The 19,157-nt window shown below is 63.7% G+C and overlaps 3 protein-coding genes across 4 annotated transcripts; 2 read left to right on the top strand and 1 right to left on the bottom strand.

Moving 5' to 3' along the window:
- Positions 1-27: 27 nt before the first annotated feature.
- On the top strand, positions 28-6,529 carry APEX1 (apurinic/apyrimidinic endodeoxyribonuclease 1). 2 transcript variants are annotated; one of them, XM_077789929.2, is made up of 5 exons: positions 28-194; positions 902-978; positions 2,133-2,299; positions 4,400-4,592; positions 5,790-6,529. In XM_077789929.2, exons 2-5 carry the CDS (start codon positions 918-920, stop codon positions 6,302-6,304), a joined length of 936 nt encoding a protein of 311 aa, XP_077646055.2. In that variant the 5' UTR covers positions 28-194; positions 902-917; the 3' UTR covers positions 6,305-6,529. The 2 variants fall into 2 exon arrangements, with proteins under 2 accessions (XP_077646055.2, XP_085421831.1); XM_085565705.1 differs by having other exon boundaries at positions 88-230.
- A 976-nt stretch (positions 6,530-7,505) lies between these two features.
- Positions 7,506-10,865, bottom strand: PIP4P1 (phosphatidylinositol-4,5-bisphosphate 4-phosphatase 1). The gene is made up of 7 exons (XM_031507629.3): positions 10,759-10,865; positions 10,487-10,662; positions 9,743-9,849; positions 9,043-9,148; positions 8,906-8,958; positions 8,711-8,801; positions 7,506-7,914 (listed from the first exon to the last, which is right to left on the bottom strand). Exons 1-7 carry the CDS (start codon positions 10,829-10,831, stop codon positions 7,771-7,773), a joined length of 750 nt encoding a protein of 249 aa, XP_031363489.3. The 5' UTR covers positions 10,832-10,865; the 3' UTR covers positions 7,506-7,770.
- A 350-nt stretch (positions 10,866-11,215) lies between these two features.
- On the top strand, positions 11,216-18,917 carry PNP (purine nucleoside phosphorylase). Its single transcript, XM_021549601.3, has 6 exons — positions 11,216-11,372; positions 13,038-13,201; positions 14,876-14,979; positions 15,959-16,134; positions 16,970-17,151; positions 18,603-18,917. The coding sequence occupies exons 1-6, from the start codon at positions 11,362-11,364 to the stop codon at positions 18,884-18,886; spliced, it is 921 nt and encodes a 306-aa protein (XP_021405276.3). The 5' UTR covers positions 11,216-11,361; the 3' UTR covers positions 18,887-18,917.
- The last annotated feature ends 240 nt before the right edge of the window (positions 18,918-19,157 follow it).

Genomic DNA, 19,157 nt, shown 5'->3' with positions numbered 1-19,157 from the left:
TCACGGCGCCGCCTCCTCCTTTTCCTCCTCCCCCCTCCTCTTCGTCTCGGCAGCGTTTCCGGTTCCGGCCACGCCCCCTCCTCGCGGCCCCGCTTTTCCCGCGCGCGCGGAGCCGCTCGCGCCCCGTTCCCGCCGCCGCCGCCGCCGCGCGCGCCCTCCGCGGCCGCTGATTGGTCAGCGCGGAGGAGGCTAAGGTACGGCGGGCGCTGATTGGTCAGCGCGTGGCTGAGGTACGACGGGCGCTGATTGGTCAGCGCGGGAGTGGGGGGGGCGCTGAGGTACGGCGGGCGTTGATTGGTTGATAACCGCGCGGGCTGAGGTACGGCGGTTTCTGATTGGTCAGCGTGCGGCTGAGGTACGGCGGGCGCTGATTGGTCAGCGCGGGACTGGGGGGGGCGCTGAGGTACGGCGGGCCCTGATTGGTTGGTAACCGCCCGGGCTGGGGTACGCGGGGGCCGCTGAGGTACGGCGAGCGCTCATTGGTCGCTCACCGCGTGGCTAAGGCACGGCGGGCGCTGATTGGACGAGGGATGGCGGGGGCGGGTTTAACCGGGAGAGGAGCGGCGGGCGCTGATTGGTTGGTCACCGCGCGGGCCGGGGTACGGCGGGCTCTGATTGGTCAGCGCGTGCCTGAGGTATGGTGGGCGCTGATTGGACAGCGTGGGGCTCCGGCACGGAGGGCGCTGATTGGTTCCGCTGCCTGGGGTTCGGCGGGCGCTGATTGGACGCGGGAGCTGAGGCACGGCGGGCTCTGATTGGTCCGTCACCACGAGGCTGAGGCACGGCAGGCGCTGATTAGCCGCCGCGGTGCGGGGGGAGGCGCGCTCTGATTGGCCGAGCCGCGGCGAGGGGGCGGGGTTTAAGGCCGCGGCGCGCTCTGATTGGCTCCCTCCCTTGGCAGGGGCGGGGCCAGCGCCATGCCGAAGCGCGGGAAGAAGAAGGAGGAGGACGAGGAGGAGAGCGGCGGGGACGGGACGGGTGAGTCGCCAGTATAAACCAGTATGGACCAGTATGAACCAGTGTGGGCCAGTATGAGCCGTTAGGGACCGGCACTGGCCAGTATAAACCAGTTAGGGACCAGTATGGAACACTATAGACCAGTTCCCTCCCAATTCCCTCCCAGTCCCCGCCGTTCCCTCCCAGTCCCTCCCATTTCCCCCCAATCCCCTCCCAATTCCTCCCAGTTTATCCCAATCCCTCCCAGTCCCTCCCATTCCCCCCCAATCCCCTCCCAGTTCCTCCCAGTTTATCCCAGTTCCCCCCCAGTCCATCCCAGTTTATCCCAGTCCATCCCAATCCCCTCCCAGTCCACTCCAATTCCCCCCAGTCCCCCACAGTCCTTCCCAGTTTATCCCAGTCCATCCCAATCCCCTCCCAGTCCCCCACAGTCCATCCCAATCCCCCCGAATCCCCTTCCAGTTTATCCCAGTCCCTCCCAGTTCCCTCCCAGTCCCCCCCAGTCTCTCCCAGTTTATTCCCAATCCTCCGCAGTCCCCCCCAATCCCCTCTCAGTCCCTCCCAGTTCAGCCCAATCCCCTCCCAGTCCACCCTAGTTCCGTCCCAGTCCCTCCCAGTTTATTCCCAGTCCCCCCAATCCTCTCCCAGTTCCCTCCCAGTCCCTCCCAATCCCCCCAAACCCCTCCCAATCCCCTCCCAATCTCCTCCCAGTTTATCCCAGTCCCCCCAGTCCCTCCCAGTCCCTCCCAACCCCCTCCCAGTCCATCCCAGTCCCCTCCCAGTCTCTCCCAGTTTATCCCAGTCCCTCCCAGTCCCCCCTAATTCCCTCCCAGTCTCTCCCAGTTTATTCCCAGTCCCCCCCAATCCCCTCCCAGTTTATCCCAGTCCTTCCCAGTTTATCCCAGTCCCCCCCAGTTCCCTCCCAGTTTATCCCAGTCCCCCCCAGTTTATCCCGGTGCCCCCCAGTTCCCTCCCAGTTTATCCCAGTCTCTCCCAGTTTATTCCCAGTCCCCCCCAATCCTCTCCCAGTTCCCTCCCAGTCCCTCCCAATCCCTCGCAGTCCCCCCCAATCCCCTCCCAGTTTATCCCAGTCCCTCCCAGTTCCCTCCCAGTTTATCCCAGTCCCTCCCGGTTTATCCCAGTCCCCCCGGTTCACCCCCGCGCCGCTCCCGCAGCCCCCGCGGCCCCCAAGGCCCGGAAGGCGGCGGGGCCGAGCCCGGCCCCGCCCTACGAGGACCCGCCCCCGCGGGAGGCCACGCCCGAGGGGCGGCGCTGGACGCTCAAGGTCAGCTCCTGGAACGTGGACGGGCTGCGCGCCTGGCTGCGCAAGGGCGGCGCCCAGGTCAGCGGGGAGGGAGGGGTTAATGGGCGGGGGAGGGGGGGAGGGAGGGGCTTGTGGGGTGGGGAGGGGCTTACATGGGGTGGGGAGGGGCTGAGGGGTGGGGGAGGGACTCTGGGGTGGGGCTTATGTGGTGGGGAGGGGTTTACATGGGGTGGGGAGGGGCTTACATGGAGTGGGGAGGGGCTTATTGGGGTGGGGAGGGGCTTTGGGGTGGGGAGGGGCTTTGGGGTGGGGCTTATGCGGTGGGGAGGGGTTTACATGGGGTGGGGAGGGGCTTTGGGGTGGGGCTTATGTGGTGGGGAGGGGTTTACATGGGGTGGGGAGGGGCTTACATGGGGTGGGGAGGGGCTGAGGGGTGGGGGAGGGACTCTGGGGTGGGGCTTATGCGGTGGGGAGGGGTTTACATGGGGTGGGGAGGGGCTGAGGGGTGGGGGAGGGACTTTGGGGTGGGGCTTATGTGGTGGGGAGGGGCTTACATGGAGTGGGGAGGGGCTTATTGGGGAGGGGAGGGGCTTTGGGGGGGGGAGGGGTTTGTGGATTTGGGGGAGGGGCTTATTGGGATTCCCTGGTGCAATTTGGGGGTTCCCAGATGTAATTTTGGGGTTCCCCTGTATAATTTTGGGATTTCCTGGTACAATTTTGGGGTTCCCCTGTACAATTTTGGGGTTCCTCTGTATAATTTTGGGATTTCCTGGTACAATTTTGGGGTTCCCCTGTACAATTTTGGGGTTCCTCTGTATAATTTTGGGATTTCCTGGTACAATTTTGGGGTTCCCCTGTACAATTTTGGGGTTCCCCTGTATAATTTTGGGATTTCCTGGTACAATTTTGGGGTTCCCCTGTATAATTTTGGGATTTCCTGGTACAATTTTGGGGTTCCCCTGTACAGTTTTGGGGTTCCTCTGTATAATTTTGGGTTTTCCTGGTACAATTTTGGGTTCCCCTGTACAGTTTTGGGGTTCCCCAGTGTAATTTTGGGGTTCTCCGGTACAATTTTGGGGTTCCCCAGTATAACTCGGGGTTCCCTGGTGTAATTTCGGCCCCGGCAGTGGGTGCAGGAGGAGGCACCGGTGTAATTTTGGATCCCTGGTACAATTTTAAAGTTCTCCAGTATAATTTTGGGCTCCCTGGTATAATTTGGGGTTTTCCTGGTATAATTTCGAGGTTCCGCAGTACAATTTTGGGATCCCTGGTACAATTTTGGGGTTCCCCAGTATAATTCGGGGTTCCCTGCTGTAATTTCGGGCAGTGGGTGCGGGAGGAGGCGCCGGCGTAATTTTGGGATTTCCCAGTATAATTCGGGGTTTTCCTGGTATAATTTCGAGGTTCCCCAGTATAATTCGGGGTTCCCCAGTACAATTTTGTGATTCCCCAGTATAATTCGGGGTTCCCCAGTATAATTTTGGGTTCCCCTGTCCAATTTGGGCCCCGGCAGTGGGTGCAGGAGGAGGCGCCGGTGTAATTTTGGGATTTTCCAGTATAATTTGGGGTTTTCCTGGTATAATTTTGGGGTTTTCCTGGTATAATTTTGGGGTTCCCCAGTACAATTTTGGGATTCCCCTGTGCAATTTTGGGATCCCTAGTACAATTTTGGGATTCCCCAGTATAATTTTGGGATTCCCCTGTGCAATTTTGGGATCCCTGGTACAATTTTGGGATTCCCCAGTATAATTTTGGGTTTTCCTGGTACAATTTTGGGGTTCCCCAGTACAATTTTGGGATTCCCCTGTGCAATTTTGGGATCCCTGGCACAATTTTGGGATTCCCCAGTATAATTTTGGGTTCCCCTGTGCAATTTTGGGATCCCTGGTACAATTTTGGGATTCCCCAGTATAATTTTGGGTTTTCCTGGTACAATTTTGGGATTCCCCAGTATAATTTTGGGTTTTCCTGGTACAATTTTGGGGTTCCCCAGTACAATTTTGGGATTCCCCTGTGCAATTTTGGGATCCCTGGTACAATTTTGGGATTCCCCAGTATAATTTTGGGATCCCTGGTACAATTTTGGGATTCCCCAGTATAATTTTGGGTTTTCCTGGTACAATTTTGGGGTTCCCCAGTACAATTTTGGGTTCCCCTGTCCAATTTGGGCGCCGGCAGTGGGTGCAGGAGGAGGCGCCGGACGTGCTGTGCCTGCAGGAGACCAAGTGCGCGGCGGCGGCGGTGCCGGCCGAGGTGCGGGCGCTGCCGGGGCTGCCGCACCAGTTCTGGTGCAGCGCCAAGGAGCGGCCGGGCTACAGCGGCGTGGGGCTGCTGGCCCGCAGCGAGCCGCTGGACGTCACCTACGGCATCGGTGAGGGCGGCGGGCCCGATGGGCCCCAAACGGAGCCAAAGTCACCCCCAGACTGGCCTGAAACTGCCCCAAAGTCAGCCTGAAACTGCCCCAAAATTGGCCTGAAATCAACCTAAAATTGCCCCCAAATCACCCCCGGATCGGACCGAAACTGCCCCAAAGTCACCCCCAGACTGGCCTGAAACTGCCCCAAAGTCAGCCTGAAACTGCCCCCAAATTGGCCTGAAATCAACCTTAAATTGCCCCCAAATCACCCCCGGATCGGACCGAAACTGCCCCAAAGTCACCCCCAGACTGGCCTGAAACTGCCCCAAAGTCAGCCTGAAACTGCCCCAAAATTGGCCTGAAACTGCCCTCAAATTACCCTGAAACTGGCCTGAGACTGCCCTAAAATCACCCCCAAATCGGCCTGAAACTGCCCCAAAAGTGTCCCTGAAATCACCCTGAAACTGCCCCAAAATTACCCTGAAACTGCCCCAAAATTACCCTGAAACTGCCCCAAAAATGCCCCAAAATCCACCTGAGAATGTGCCCAGAAATCCACTCCAGTTCTCCCAGTCCCTCCCAGTCCCCCCAGTCTGTTCCAAATCCCCTCCCAGTGCCCCCAGTTGGTTCCCAATCCCTTCTCAGTCCCCCCAGTTGGTTCCAAATCCCTCCCAATCCCCTCCCAGTCCCCCCAGTTTGTTCCCAATCCCCTCCCAGTCCCCCCAGTTTGTTCCCAATCCCCTCCCAGTCCCTCCAGTTTGTTCCCAATCCCCTCCCAGTCCTCCCAGTTGGTTCCCAATCCCCTCCCAGTCCTCCCAGTTTGTTCCCAGTCCCCTCCCAGTGCCTCCAGTTGATTCCCAATTCCCTCCCAGTCCTCCCAGTTTGTTCCCAATCCCTTCCCAGTCCCCCCAGTTTGTTCCAAATCCCCTCCCAGTCCCTTCAGTTTGTTCCCAATCCCCTCCCAGTCCCCCCAGTTAGTTCCCAATCCCTTCCCAGTCCCCCCAGTTTGTTCCAAATCCCCTCCCAGTCCCTTCAGTTTGTTCCCAATCCCCTCCCAGTCCCCCCCAATCCTCCCCAATCCCCTCCCGGTGCCCCCAGTCTGTTACCAATCCCCTCCCAGTCCTCCCAATCCCCTCCCAGTCCTTCCCAGTCCCCCCAGTTGGTTCCCAATCCCCTCCCAGTCCCCTCACCCCCTCCCGCCCGTCCCCGCAGGCGACCCGGAGCACGACGCCGACGGCCGGGTGGTGACGGCCGAGTTCCCGTCGCTCTTCGTGGTGTGCGCCTACGTGCCCAACGCCGGGCGCGGGCTGGTGCGGCTGGAGCCGCGCCTGCGCTTCGACGCCGCCTTCCTGGCCTTCCTGCGCCGCCTGGACGCGCGCAAGCCGGTGCTGCTCTGCGGCGACCTCAACGTGGCGCACGCCGAGATCGACCTGTGCCACCCGCGCGCCAACCGCGCCAGCGCCGGCTTCACGCCGCAGGAGCGCGACGGCTTCTCGCGCCTGCTGGCCGCCGGCTTCGTCGACTCCTTCCGCCACCTCTACCCCGAGGCGCGCGGCGCCTTCACCTTCTGGACCTACCTGGGCGGCGCGCGGGCGCGCAACGTGGGCTGGCGGCTGGACTACGCCGTGCTGTCGCGGCGGCTGCTGGGCGCGCTCTGCGACTCCAAGATCCGCAACACCGTGACGGGCAGCGACCACTGCCCCATCACCGCGCTGCTGGCCGTCTAGGGCCGGGAACGGCGCGGCGTTCCCGCGAGAAGCGCCCGAGGTGCGGTTTGGTGGCGTTGCGTGTTCTTACTAGGAGGTGTCTTGGCTGGATTTGGCCCAAAATCAGCTCAAATTGGCTCAAAATCGCTCAAAGTTGGAGCTTGATGGCGTTCTCCACCTTTGGTTTGGTGTGTTTTGGCTTAATTTGGCCCAAAATCAGATTAAATTGGCTCAAAATCGCTCAAAGTTGGAGCTTGATGGCGTTCTCCACCTTTGGTTTGGTGTATCTTGGCTTAATTTGACCCAAAATCAGCTCAAATTGACTCAAAATGGCTCAGAATTTGAGATTGATGATGTCTGTTTTTAATTGGATGTGTCTTGGCTAAATTTGGCCAAAATTGGCTCAAAATCGCTCAAAGTTGGAGCTTGATGGCGTTCTCCACCTTTGTTTGATGTGTTTTGGCTCCATTTGGCCCAAAATCAGCTCAAATTGGCTCAAAATGGCTCAGAATTTGAGATTGATGATGTCTGTTTTTAATTGGATGTCTTTTGGCTCAATTTGGCCAAAATTGGCTTGAATTTGCTCAAACTTGGAGCTTGATGGCGTTCTCCACCTTTGGTTTGGTGTGTTTTGGCTCAGTTTGGCCCAAAATCGGCTCAAATTGGCCCAAAATGTCTTAAAGGTGGTGTTTTAGGCCATTGTCTGTTTTTAATTGGACGTTTTTTGGCCCAATTTGGCCCAAAATTGGCTTAAATTGGCTCAGAATCACTCAGAGTTGGATTTCGATGGTGTTTGCTTTTATCTGGGCGTTTTTTGGCCCAATTTGGCCCAAAATTGGCTCGGAATGAGTCAAACCTGAATCGAGTCGGGTTGGGCTGAAATCGGCCCAAAATTGGCTCAAAACCGCCCAAATTTGGGTGCTGATGACGTCATCAAAGCCAAACTGGAATCCCGCTTTTAACCAGGTGAACATCGACCCAAAACCTCCCGAAATTGACCCAAAAGAGTTTTGATGATGTCATCGAGGCCAAGATGGCGCCCCGCCCTCGTTTTCCCCCAAATTCCCCCAAAACGGCCCCAAATTTGGGGCTCTCAGGTGCTGCCGAACTCGGACCCAAAACCGCCCCAAACGTCCCCAAATCGGCTCCCGCCCCTCCCCCCGCGCAGGCCCCGCCCCCTCCGGCCCCGCCCCTTTCCCCGTGGTGTTGTAATAAAGGTGAATTTTGGGGTGAAACCTGGGAATTTTGGGTTTATTTACACACCGGGCCCGCCCCCCCCGTGGGCGTGGCCATGAATAAATAATGCTGTACAAGGGGGCGGGGCTTATGTACAAGGGGGCGGGGCCCGAGGCATGCGGGAGGGGCGGGGCCATGCGGAAGGGGCGGGGCCGGGAGTGGGTTAACTGCCCGATAACCAACGGGGCGTGTCCCGCGATGGGTGGGCGTGTCCCGCGAAGGGTGGGCGTGTCCCGCGGGGGTGGGCGTGGTCAGGCCCGCGGGGGGAGGGGCTGGCTGACGCGCACGCAGCCCCAATAGGCCGCCCGCAGCAGACACGCCCCCGCGCCCGCCCCCAGCACCGCCCACGCCGCCGGCACCCACCGCGCCCGCCGCCACAGCCACCACGTGCCGGCCTGGGCGGGGCGCCGGGGGGCGTGGTCAGCTCCTCTGGCCACGCCCCCTCACCTTAATTGAGCCTGTAAGCCCCGCCCACTTGACCCACACCCTCCACGGCCTTTTGAGCCACGCCCCCTCATAGCTTCATGCAGATTCCACCCCTTCAGGCCACGCCCCCTTTAAGCCACACCCCTTTTCTCCCTCATCCAACCCCCAGCCACACCCGCTTTAAGCCCCGCCCACTGAACCACGCCCCTTTAGTCCCTCCCCTTTAAGCCCCACCCACTGAATCACGCCCTTTAAGCCCCGCCCCTTTAGGCTCCGCCCCCTTGTCACCGCCCCTTTTAAACCCCGCCCCCTTTAAGCCCCTCCCCCTTACTGCCACGCCCCCTTGTCACCGCCCCCTTTAAGTTCCTCCCCCTTGAGGCCCCGCCCCTTTTTGCCCCGCCCCTTTTAAGCCCCGCCCCTTTTGCCCCGCCCATCAGCAGCGCCCTTTAGACCACGCCCCTTTCGCCCCGCCCCTTTAAGCCCCGCCCTCACCGCCAGCCCTGCGGCGGCCCCGCCCCTTTAGGCCCCTCCCCTTTTAAGCCCCGCCCCTTTAAGCCCCGCCCTCACTGCCAGCCCTGCGGCGGCCCCGCCCCTTTTAAGCCCCGCCCCCTTTAGGCCCCGCCCTCACCGCCAGCCCTGCGGCGGCCCCGCCCCCTTTAGGCCCCGCCCCCTTTTGCCCCGCCCCCTTTAAGCCCCGCCCTCACCGCCAGCCCTGCGGCGGCCCCGCCCCCTTTAGGCCCCGCCCCCTTTAAGCCCCGCCCTCACCGCCAGCCCTGCGGCGGCCCCGCCCATCAGCAGCGCCCCCAGCAGACAGCAGAGGCAGCGGCGCCGCGGGAACCGCCGGCCAATCGCAGACCTGGGCGTGGCCAGAGGGGCGTGGTCACCACGTGCGCGACCACGCCCACCCGGGGGCGTGGCCAGCGCCGGCCACGCCCTATAAGGGGGCGGGGCCTCACGTACACCTTGCGGCAGTGCGGGCAGCGGGCCAGCGAGCGGTCGGGGAGCTCCGCCCACTGCGGGAAGGGGGCGTGGTCAGCGGGGCGGGGCCGGAAGTGGGCGGGGCCGGAAGGGGCGGGGCCGGAAGGGGCGTGTCTCACCAGGAAGGGGCCGCCGCAGTGGGCGCAGGCCACGCGCACCCCGCCGGGGGGAGGGTCCGGGCTGGGCGCCCCCGAGTGCACCGGGCCCAGGTTGATGATGCGCTTACTGGGAGAACTGGGTTATACTGGGAGGGGGGCGGGGCCGCGCCCAGGGCCCCCAGTATGGACCGGTATGGACCAGTAACCCCAGTATGGACCAGTGACCACTCCCAGTGCTCCCAGTATGGACCAGTAACCCCAGTATGGACCAGTGACCACTCCCAGTGCTCCCAGTATGGACCAGGAACCCCAGTATGGACCAGTGACCGCTCCCAATGCTCCCAGTATGGCCCAATAGACCCATGAATGCTCCCAGTATGGCCCAGTGACCTCTCCCAGTCTCTCCCAACCTCAAAACACCATCCCAGTAACTCCCAGTGCCTCCCAGTCCCCCCCAATCCCCTCCCAGTCCCCGCCAATCCCCTCCCAGTCCCTCCAAGTCCCCCCCAATCCCGCCCCAGTCCCTCCCAGTAGCTCCCAGTCCCTCCCAGTCATCCCCAATCCCCTCCCAGTCCCCCCCAATCCCCTCCCAGTCACTCCCAGTCCCTCCCAGTCCCCCCCAATCCCCTCCCAGTCCCTCCCAGTCGCTCCCAGTCCCCCCCAATCCCCCCCCAGCCCCCTCCCGGCCCCCCCAGCCTTGTCCCAGTGCTCCCAGTCTGACCAGTAAGGCCGGGGGCAGGCGATGCGCTGGGCCGAGGCGCGGCACACCAGCAGGCAGTTGCAGGGGCACCGCACGTACTTCTTCCCGCCGGGGGCCGTGCGGATTGGCTGCCGCCGCGCGGGGGGGGCGGGGCCTCAGCGGGACACGCCCCCCGACCCCCGGACCCGCCCACTCCAGGACACGCCCCTCAACCACCCAAACCCCGCCCCAACCCGGCTGAGGCCACGCCCTATTTACCCATGAGACCACGCCCACTTCTCCCAAGCCACGCCCCCTGAGACCACACCCAATGCAGGCCACGCCCCATACGCCACGCCCACACTCTACCTCCAAGCCCCACCCACTCTGGCCACACCCAATCACATCACGCCCCCAAAGGCCACGCCCCCTTACACTCCCTCACTTCAAGCCCCGCCCACTCTGGCCACACCCAATCATGTCACGCCCCCTTCCGCACTCCCCCACAAGCCCCGCCCATTCTGGCCCCGCCCAATCCCCGCCCCGCCTCCCCAAGAAAGCCCCGCCTCCCTGCAGGCCCCGCCCCCGGCTGGCCCCGCCCAATCCCCGCCCCCAGCAGGCCCCGCCTCCCCGCAGGCCCCGCCCCCGGCTGGCCCCGCCCAATCCCCGCCCTTCCCTCCTCCGGCAGGCCCCTCCCCCGGCAGGCCCCGCCCCCGGCTGGCCCCGCCCAATCCCCGCCCTTCCCGCCCCAGCAGGCCCCGCCCCCGGCTGGCCCCGCCCCCTCACCGTGGCCTCGCCACACCCCCCGCACTTGACCACGTGCTGGTGCGCCTTCCCCTCCACGCTGATTGGCCGCTGGCACACGCGGCACGTGACCGCCGGCGGCCCCGCCCCCGCCGCCTCGGGGCTGCCCAGCGGCGAGAAAGGGGGCGGGGCCTCGCCTGGCCCCGCCCCTCCGCCGCCTGTCAAAGCGGAGCGGCGCGGTCAGCCACGCCCCCCGACAGACCACGCCCCTCGTCCCGAGCGGCCCCGCCACCTTCCCTCTCTCCGTCTCTCACCGGCGGCCGCGGCCCCGCCCGGGCCCGGCCCCGCCTCGGGCGGCAGCAGCGGCGAGCGCTCCCCGTCCGCCATGATGACAGCGCGCCGGGACACGCCCCTCCGCCAGCCATTGGTCCGCGGGGCGGTCACGTGAGGGCGGCCCGCCACCCTCGGCGGGCTCCCATTGGTTCCGCTGAGTCACGTGACCTCCGGCCCCGCGGCGTTGCCAGGCAACGCCTCCCTGTCCCCTCCGCGGCTCCGCGCGCTCCCATTGGCCCTCCCGCCCCACGTGACGCTCCCCGCCCCCGCCCCGCCTTCCGTTGCCATGGCAACACCCCCTCTCACGCGCTGCTTTTCCGCGTTCCCCACCCCGCCCTCCCATTGGTCGCTGCCGCCCTCACGTGATTTCCCACCACCGCCTCCCCCTCTCCGAGCCCTCCCATTGGCTGCCTCCCCCGCGCGCCGCGCTCCCATTGGTGGACGCCCCCGCCGGGCCGTCGCCATGGCGACGGCGCGCGGGGCGGCGCGGCCGCTGATTGGCGGAGGCTCGGGGGCGGGTGACGTCAGAGGGCGGGGCCGTTTATAAGCGGCGGTGCCGGGGCGGCGGCGCAGACGCGGCCGGGATGGACGGGAGGTGAGACCGGGAGGGGGGGGCGGATTTTGGGGCGAATTCCGGGGATTTCGGGGCATTTTTGGCGATGGGAGGGGCGGGGGCAGGCGGATCGCCCAATGGGAAAGAGGGCGGTGGGTCTGGCGCCGCCGGCGCGGCCAATCGGCGCTCAGAGGGCGTGGCCAGGGGGATTAAAGACCCCCCCCAGTTAGGATGGAGGGGAGGGGGGAGGATTTTGGGGGATTTTTGGGGTTTTTGGGGTTTTTTGGGGTTTCTGGTGGGGCGGGGCGGCGCCCGCCCTGTCCCAAGTCCGCCTGGCCCCGGGCCCGGCCGCGGGGCGAGAGTCAAGGTCGGGCGGCCGGGAGGGGTTGGGGGGGGATGGGGGCATTTTGGGGGTCCCGGGGTCATCCCGGGGTCATCCGGGGGGTCCCGGGGGTCAAACTGGTCCACACTGGTCCATACTGGTCCATACTGGTCCATCCTGGTCCACACTGGTCCATGGTGGTCCATCATCGTCCACACTGGTCCATGGTGGTCCATCCTGGTCCATACTGGTCCATACTGGTCCATCCTGGTCCATCATGGTCCGTACTGGTCCAACCTGGTCCACACTGGTCCATGGTGGTCCATCCTCGTCCACACTGGTCCATGGTGGTCCATTCTGGTCCATCCTGGTCCATCCTGGTGCCAAACTGGTCCATCCTGGTCCATACTGGTCCATGGTGGTCCATACTGGTCCACACTGGTCCATGGTGGTCCATCCTGGTGCCAAACTGGTCCATCCTGGTGCCAAACTGGTCCATCCTGGTCCACACTGGTCCATGGTGGTCCATCCTGGTCCACACTGGTCCATGGTGGTCCATCCTGGTCCATCCTGGTCCATACTGGTCAATCCTGGTCCATGATGGTCCATACTGGTCCATCCTGGTCCACACTGGTCCATGGTGGTCCATCCTGGTCCACACTGGTCCATGGTGGTCCATCCTGGTCCATCCTGGTCCATACTGGTCAATCCTGGTCCATGATGGTCCATACTGGTCCATACTGGTCCATGATGGTCCTTAGTAATTTGTACTGGTCCGTACTGGTCCGTCCTGCTGCCAAACTGGTCCATACTGGTCTATCCTCATGCCACACTAATTCACACTGGTCCATCCTGGTGCCAAACTGGTCCATCCTGGTCCATACTGGTCCATCCTGGTGCCCTATTGGTCCATACTGGTCCATACTGGTCCATGATGGTCCTTAACTGGTCCATGATGGTCCATACTTGTCCATGATGGTCCATACTGGTCCATACTGGTCTATGATGGTCCATACTGGTCCATGGTGGTCCGTAGGAATCTGTACTGGTCCATGCCAATTTATACTGGTCTATACTGGTCCGTACTGGTCCCTAACTGGTCCGTACTGGTCCCTAACTGGTCTATACTGGTCTCTAACTGGTCCATACTGGTCCATACTGGTCCCTAACTGGTCCATACTGGTCCCTAACTGGTCTGTAATGGTCCCTACTGGTCCGTACTGGTCCATACTGGTCCCTAACTGGTCTGTACTGGTCCGTACTGGTCCCTAACTGGTCCGTACTGGTCCCTAACTGGTCCATACTGGTCCCTAACTGGTCCGTACTGGTCCATACTGGTCCATACTGGTCCGTACTGGTCCCTAACTGGCGCCTGTCCCCCCCAGTTTCGAGGCGTGCGCCGAGGCCGCGCGCTGGCTGCAGGCGCAGTTCCGGGAGCAGCCGCGGGTGGCGCTGGTGTGCGGCTCGGGGCTGGGGGCGCTGGCGCAGGACGTGAGCGAGGCGCAGAGCTTCGACTACCGCGACATCCCGCACTTCCCCCGCAGCACCGGTACTGGGAGCACTGGGAGGGACTGGGAGCACTGGGAGGGACTGGGAGCACTGGGGGGACTGGGACAGACCGGGGTCACCGGGGTTACTGGGAGCACTGGGAGCTGAGCGAGGCGCAGAGCTTCGACTACCGCGACATCCCGCACTTCCCCCACAGCACCGGTACTGGGATGGACTGGGAGGGACTGGGAGCACTGGGAGCACTGGGGGGACTGGGACAGACCGGGGTCACCGGGGTTACGGGGGTTACTGGGAGCACTGGGAGCTGAGCGAGGCGCAGAGCTTCGACTACCGCGACATCCCGCACTTCCCCCGCAGCACCGGTACTGGGAGCACTGGGAGGGACTGGGAGGGACTGGGAGCACTGGGGGGACTGGGACAGACCGGGGTCACCGGGGTTACGGCGGTTACTGGGAGCACTGGGATGGACTGGGAGCTGAGCGAGGCGCAGAGCTTCGACTACCGCGACATCCCGCACTTCCCCCGCAGCACCGGTACTGGGAGCACTGGGAGGGACTGGGAGGGACTGGGAGCACTGGGGGGACTGGGACAGACCGGGGTCACCGGGGTTATGGGGGTTACTGGGAGCACTGGGAGCTGAGCGAGGCGCAGAGCTTCGACTACCGCGACATCCCGCACTTCCCCCGCAGCACCGGTACTGGGATGGACTGGGAGGGACTGGGAGCACTGGGAGCACTGGGGGGACTGGGACAGACCGGGGTCACCGGGGTTACTGGGAGCACTGGGAGCACTGGGAGCTGAGCGAGGCGCAGAGCTTCGACTACCGCGACATCCCGCACTTCCCCCGCAGCACCGGTACTGGGATGGACTGGGAGGGACTGGGAGCACTGGGAGCACTGGGGGGACTGGGACAGACCGGGGTCACCGGGGTTACTGGGAGCACTGGGAGCACTGGGAGCTGAGCGAGGCGCAGAGCTTCGACTACCGCGACATCCCGCACTTCCCCCGCAGCACCGGTACTGGGATGGACTGGGAGGGACTGGGAGCACTGGGAGCACTGGGGGGACTGGGACAGACCGGGGTCACCGGGGTTACGGGGGTTACTGGGAGCACTGGGAGCTGAGCGAGGCGCAGAGCTTCGACTACCGCGACATCCCGCACTTCCCCCGCAGCACCGGTACTGGGAGCACTGGGAGGGACTGGGAGGGACTGGGAGCACTGGGGGGACTGGGACAGACCGGGGTCACCGGGGTTATGGGGGTTACTGGGAGCACTGGGAGCACTGGGATGGACTGGGAGCATTGGGAGCACTGGGAGGGACTGAGAGCACTGAGATGTACTGGGAGCAATGGGAGCACTGGGATGGACTGGGAGCACTGGGATGGACTGGGAGCACTGGGGGGACTGGGGGGACTGGAATGGACTGGGAGCACTGGGATGGACTGGGAGCACTGGGGGGAGTGGGACAGACCGGGGTTACGGGTGTTACTGGGAGCACTGGGAGGGACTGGGAGCACTGAGATGAACTGGGAGCAATTGGGGGACTGGGATGGACTGGGAGCACTGGGAGGGACTGGGAGGGACTGGGAGCACTGGTTTTGGGGGGATTTGGGGCAGTTTTGGGGTGGTTTTGGGGTTTTTTGGGGGTTTGGGGCGGGGCCGGAGCTCACCTGGCGCTCGGAGTGGGCGTGGTGACCCCCGGCCCCGCCCCCAGTGCCGGGCCACGCCGGGCGATTGGTCGTCGGCCGGCTGGGCTCCGCCCCCTGCGCCATCCTGCAGGGCCGGTTCCACCTGTACGAGGGGTACAGCTCCACCCAGGTGAGGCGGGGTCACGGGGCCACGCCCACACCTGGGACACGCCCACACCTCGGACACGCCCACACCTGGGGACACGCCCAGAGCTGGGGACACGCCCAGAGCTGGGGACACGCCCACACCTGGGACACGCCCACACCTGGGACACGCCCAGAGCTGGGGACACGCCCACACCTGGGGACACACCCACACCTGGGACACGCCCACACCTGGGGCACGCCCACACCTGGGGACACGCCCACACCTGGGGACACACCCACACCTGGGGACACGCCCACACCTGGGGGGATCCACACACCTGGGGACACGCCCACACCTGGGACACGCCCATACCTGGGACACGCCCACACCTGGGACACGCCCATACCTGGGACACGCCCACACCTGGGGCACGCCCACACCTGGGACACGCCCACACCTGGGACACGCCCACACCTGGGACACGCCCAGATCTGGGGACACGCCCACACCTGGGACACGCCCAGAGCTGGGGACACGCCCATACCTGGGACACGCCCACACCTGGGGGGATCCACACACCTGGGACATGCCCACACGTGGGACACGCCCACACCTGGGACACGCCCACACCTGGGACACGCCCCGTTTCCCTGCCCCCATCTTCCCCACACCAATCCTTTAGCCACTGACCACACCCTTAACCCCACCCTGACCACACCCTGGTCCTCACCACACCCTGACCACGCCCTGGTCCTCACTACACCCTGACCACGCCCTGACCACACCCTGGTGCTGACCACACCCTGACCACGCCCTGACCACGCCCTGGTGCTGACCACACCCTGACCACGCCCTGGTGCTGACCCCGCCCTGACCACGCCCTCACCACACCCTGACCACGCCCTGGTGCTGACCACGCCCTGACCACGCCCTGACCACGCCCTGGTGCTGACCACGCCCTCCCTGACCACACCCTGACCACGCCCTGGTGCTGACCACGCCCTCCCTGACCCCTCCCCAGCTCGTGATCCCGGTTCGGACGCTCGCCCTGCTGGGCGTGCACACCCTGGTGCTGACCAACGCCGCCGGCTCGCTCCGGCCGGGGCTGGAGCCCGGCCACCTCCTGGTCATCCGCGACCACATCGACCTGCCCGGCCTGGCCGGACGCTCGCCCCTCGTGGGGGCCAACGATGACCGGTGCGCGGGGTTTGGGGGGAGACGGGGGGAAAAGGGGTTTGGGGTGGAAAAAGGGGGTTTGGGGTGAAAAAACGGGGATTTGTGGGGGGAAAGGGGGGATTTGGGGTGAAAAAGCAGGGATTTGGGTTGGAAAAAGGGGGTTTGGGGTGAGAAAACAGGGATTTGAGGTGAAAAATGGGGATTTGCGGGGGGAAAGGGGGATTTGGGGGGGGAAAGGGGGGATTTGTGGGAAAAATGGGGGTTTGGGGTGAAAAAATGGGGAAAGGGGGGATTTTGGGGGAAAATGGGGGTTTGGGGTGAAAAAAGGGGACAAAATGGGGATTTGGGGTGAAAAAGGGGGGATTTGGGGTGAAAAAAATGGGGATTTGTGGGGGGAAAGGGGGGATTTGGGGGGGAAAGGGGGTTTGGGGTGAAAAAAATGGGGATTTGTGGGGGGAAAGGGGGGATTTGGGGGGGAAAGGGGGATTTGGGGTGGAAAAGGGGGTTTGGGGTGAAAAAAATGGGGATTTGTGGGGGGAAAGGGGGGATTTGGGGGGGAAAGGGGGATTTGGGGTGGAAAAGGGGGTTTGGGCTGAAAAAAATGGGGATTTGGGGGGAGAAGGGGGGATTTGGGGTGGAAAAAAGGGGATTTGGGGTGAAAAAAAGGGGGATTTGGGGGGTAGGTGGGGCAGGCTTGTTTTGGGGTGAGAACGAACAGATTGAGGCAGACGGGGCCGGTTTCGGGGTGAGAACGAACAAATCCAGGCAGACGGGGCCAGTTTTGGGTGAGAATTGACAATTTGAGGCAGACGGGGCCGGTTCCGGGGTGAGGACGGCCGGTGCCGTGCCCCGGCAGGTTCGGGCCGCGGTTCCCGTCCATGCTGGACGCCTACGACCCGGCGCTGCGGCGCCTGGCGCTGGCGCTGGCGCCCAAGGAGCTGCGGGCGCGCTCCGGGGTCTACGTGGGCGTGGGGGGCCCCAGCTACGAGACCCCCGCCGAGTGCCGGTACCTGCGGCGCGTCGGCGCCGACGCCGTCGGTGAGGAGAGGGGCGGGGAGGGGGCCCCGAATCCGCCCCGGAAAGATCCCAAAAGAGTCCCGAAAGAATCCTGAAAGAGTCCCAAAAAAATCCTGAAAGAGTCCAGAAAGAGACCCAAATCAGACCCAAAAATGCAGCCCCAAAGCGACCCCAAATCCAGATCTAAATCCAGCCCCAAATTCTGCCCCAAATCCAGCCAAAGTGACCCCAAATCCAGGCCCAAATCCAGCCCCAAAACAGCCCCAAATCACCCTAAAACAGCCCCAAAAATTTCCCAAAGCACCCCCAAATCACTCCAAACCCCCCTGAGTTTGGGGTCAGCGCACCCCAGGTGTGTGCCCAGGTGTGTGCCTTGGTGTATTCAGGTGTGTGTCTGGGTGTGCCCAGGTGTGCTCAGGTGTGCTCAGGTGTATGTTTGGGTGTGCCCAGGTGTGTCCAGGTGTGCTCAGGTGTGCTCAGGTGTATGTCTGGGCATGGTCAGGTGTGTCCAGGTATGCCCAGGTGTGCCCAGGTGTGCTCAGGTGTATATTTGGGTGTGTCCAGGTGTGCTCAGGTGTGCCCAGGTGTGTCCAAGTGTGCTCAGGTGTGCTCAGGTGTGCTCAGGTGTATATTTGGGTGTGTCCAGGTGTGCTCAGGTGTGCCCAGGTGTGCTCAGGTGTATATTTGGGTGTGCTCAGGTGTGCTCAGGTGTGCTTAGGTGTATATTTGGGTGTGTCCAGGTGTGCCCAGGTGTGCCCAGGTGTGCTCAGGTGTGCTCAGGTGTATGTCTGGGTGTGCCCAGGTGTGCTCAGGTGTGCTCAGGTGTGCTCAGGTGTGCCCAGGTGTGCTCAGGTGTATATTTGGGTGTGTCCAGGTGTGCTCAGGTGTGCTCAGGTGTGCCCAGGTGTGCTCAGGTGTATATTTGGGTGTGTCCAGGTGTGCCGAGGTGTATGTCTGGGTGTGCCCAGGTGTGCTCAGGTGTGCCCAGGTGTGCTCAGGCGTGCCCAGGTATGCCCAGGTGTGCCCAGGTGTGCTCAGGTGTATATTTGGGTGTGCTCAGGTGTGCCCAGGTGTGCTCAGGTGTATATTTGGGTGTGCTCAGGCGTGCCCAGGTATGCCCAGGTGTGCCCAGGTGTGCTCAGGTGTATATTTGGGTGTGCTCAGGTGTGCCCAGGTGTGCCCAGGTGTGCTCAGGCGTGCCCAGGTATGCCCAGGTGTGCCCAGGTGTGCTCTGGTGTATATTTGGGTGTGCTCAGGTGTGCCCAGGTGTGCTCAGGTGTGCTCAGGTGCGCTCAGGTGTGCCCAGGTGTATGTCTGGGTGTGCTCAGGTGTGCCCAGGTGTGCTCAGGTGTATATTTGGGTGTGCTCAGGTGTGCCCAGGTGTGCTCAGGTGTATATTCAGGTGTGCTCAGGTGTGCCCAGGTGTACATCTGGCCGTGCCCACCCACGCCCGCCCTTCCCCACGCCCCCAGGTATGAGCACGGTGTCGGAGGCGTCGGCCGCGCGGCACCTGGGGCTGCGCGTGCTGGGGCTGTCGCTCATCACCAACATCGCGCCCGCCGACGAGCTGGACGACGACGACGACGACGCCGAGGCCGAGGCCGAGGCCGCCGCCGCCGCCGCGGCGCACTCGGGGCACGAGGAGGTGCTGGCGGCGGCGCAGGAGGGCGCGCGGCACCTGCGGGCGCTGCTGCTGGCCCTGGCGCCGCAGCTGGACCAGCCCGGGCGGCGCCGCGCGGGGCCCGAGGCGCCGTGACGTCACATCCGGGGGGCGTGACGTCACATCCGGGGGGCGTGACGTCACAGCCGGGGGGCGTGACGTCACATCCGGGGGGCGTGACGTCACATCCGGGGGGCGTGACGTCACATCTGGGGGGCGTGACGTCACATCTGGGTGGCGTGACGTCACAGCCGGGGGGCGTGACGTCACATCCGGGGGCGTGATGTCACATCCGGAGGGGCGTGATGTCACATCCGGGGGGGCGTGACGTCACATCCGGGGGGTGTGACGTCACAGCCGGGGGGCG

This window comes from Lonchura striata, chromosome 36, assembly GCF_050655825.1.
Source record: "Lonchura striata isolate lonStrDom1 chromosome 36, ASM5065582v1, whole genome shotgun sequence".
NCBI classification, from domain to species: Eukaryota; Metazoa; Chordata; class Aves; order Passeriformes; family Estrildidae; genus Lonchura; species Lonchura striata.
Note: the sequence above shows the minus strand (reverse complement) of the source record. Positions and strands in the feature narration are given on the sequence as shown.

What these genes read in the sequence shown, in the direction of transcription:
- APEX1 (XM_077789929.2), top strand. Translation starts at nt 918, where the DNA reads ATGCCGAAGCGCGGGAAGAAGAAGGAGGAGGACGAGGAGGAGAGCGGC. An exon ending in GAGCGGCGGGGACGGGACGG is followed by an intron (nt 979 to 2,132) that starts GTGAGTCGCCAG and finishes CCGCTCCCGCAG; the next exon opens with CCCCCGCGGCCCCCAAGGCC. An exon ending in GGACGTCACCTACGGCATCG is followed by an intron (nt 4,593 to 5,789) that starts GTGAGGGCGGCG and finishes CCGTCCCCGCAG; the next exon opens with GCGACCCGGAGCACGACGCC.
- PIP4P1 (XM_031507629.3), bottom strand. Translation starts at nt 10,831, where the DNA reads ATGGCGGACGGGGAGCGCTCGCCGCTGCTGCCGCCCGAGGCGGGGCCG. An exon ending in GGGGGTGTGGCGAGGCCACG is followed by an intron (nt 9,850 to 10,486) that starts GTGAGGGGGCGG and finishes GCGCGGCGGCAG; the next exon opens with CCAATCCGCACGGCCCCCGG. An exon ending in GCCTGCCCCCGGCCTTACTG is followed by an intron (nt 9,149 to 9,742) that starts GTCAGACTGGGA and finishes CAGTTCTCCCAG; the next exon opens with TAAGCGCATCATCAACCTGG.
- PNP (XM_021549601.3), top strand. An exon ending in AGGGGTACAGCTCCACCCAG is followed by an intron (nt 14,980 to 15,958) that starts GTGAGGCGGGGT and finishes ACCCCTCCCCAG; the next exon opens with CTCGTGATCCCGGTTCGGAC. An exon ending in CGTCGGCGCCGACGCCGTCG is followed by an intron (nt 17,152 to 18,602) that starts GTGAGGAGAGGG and finishes CCACGCCCCCAG; the next exon opens with GTATGAGCACGGTGTCGGAG.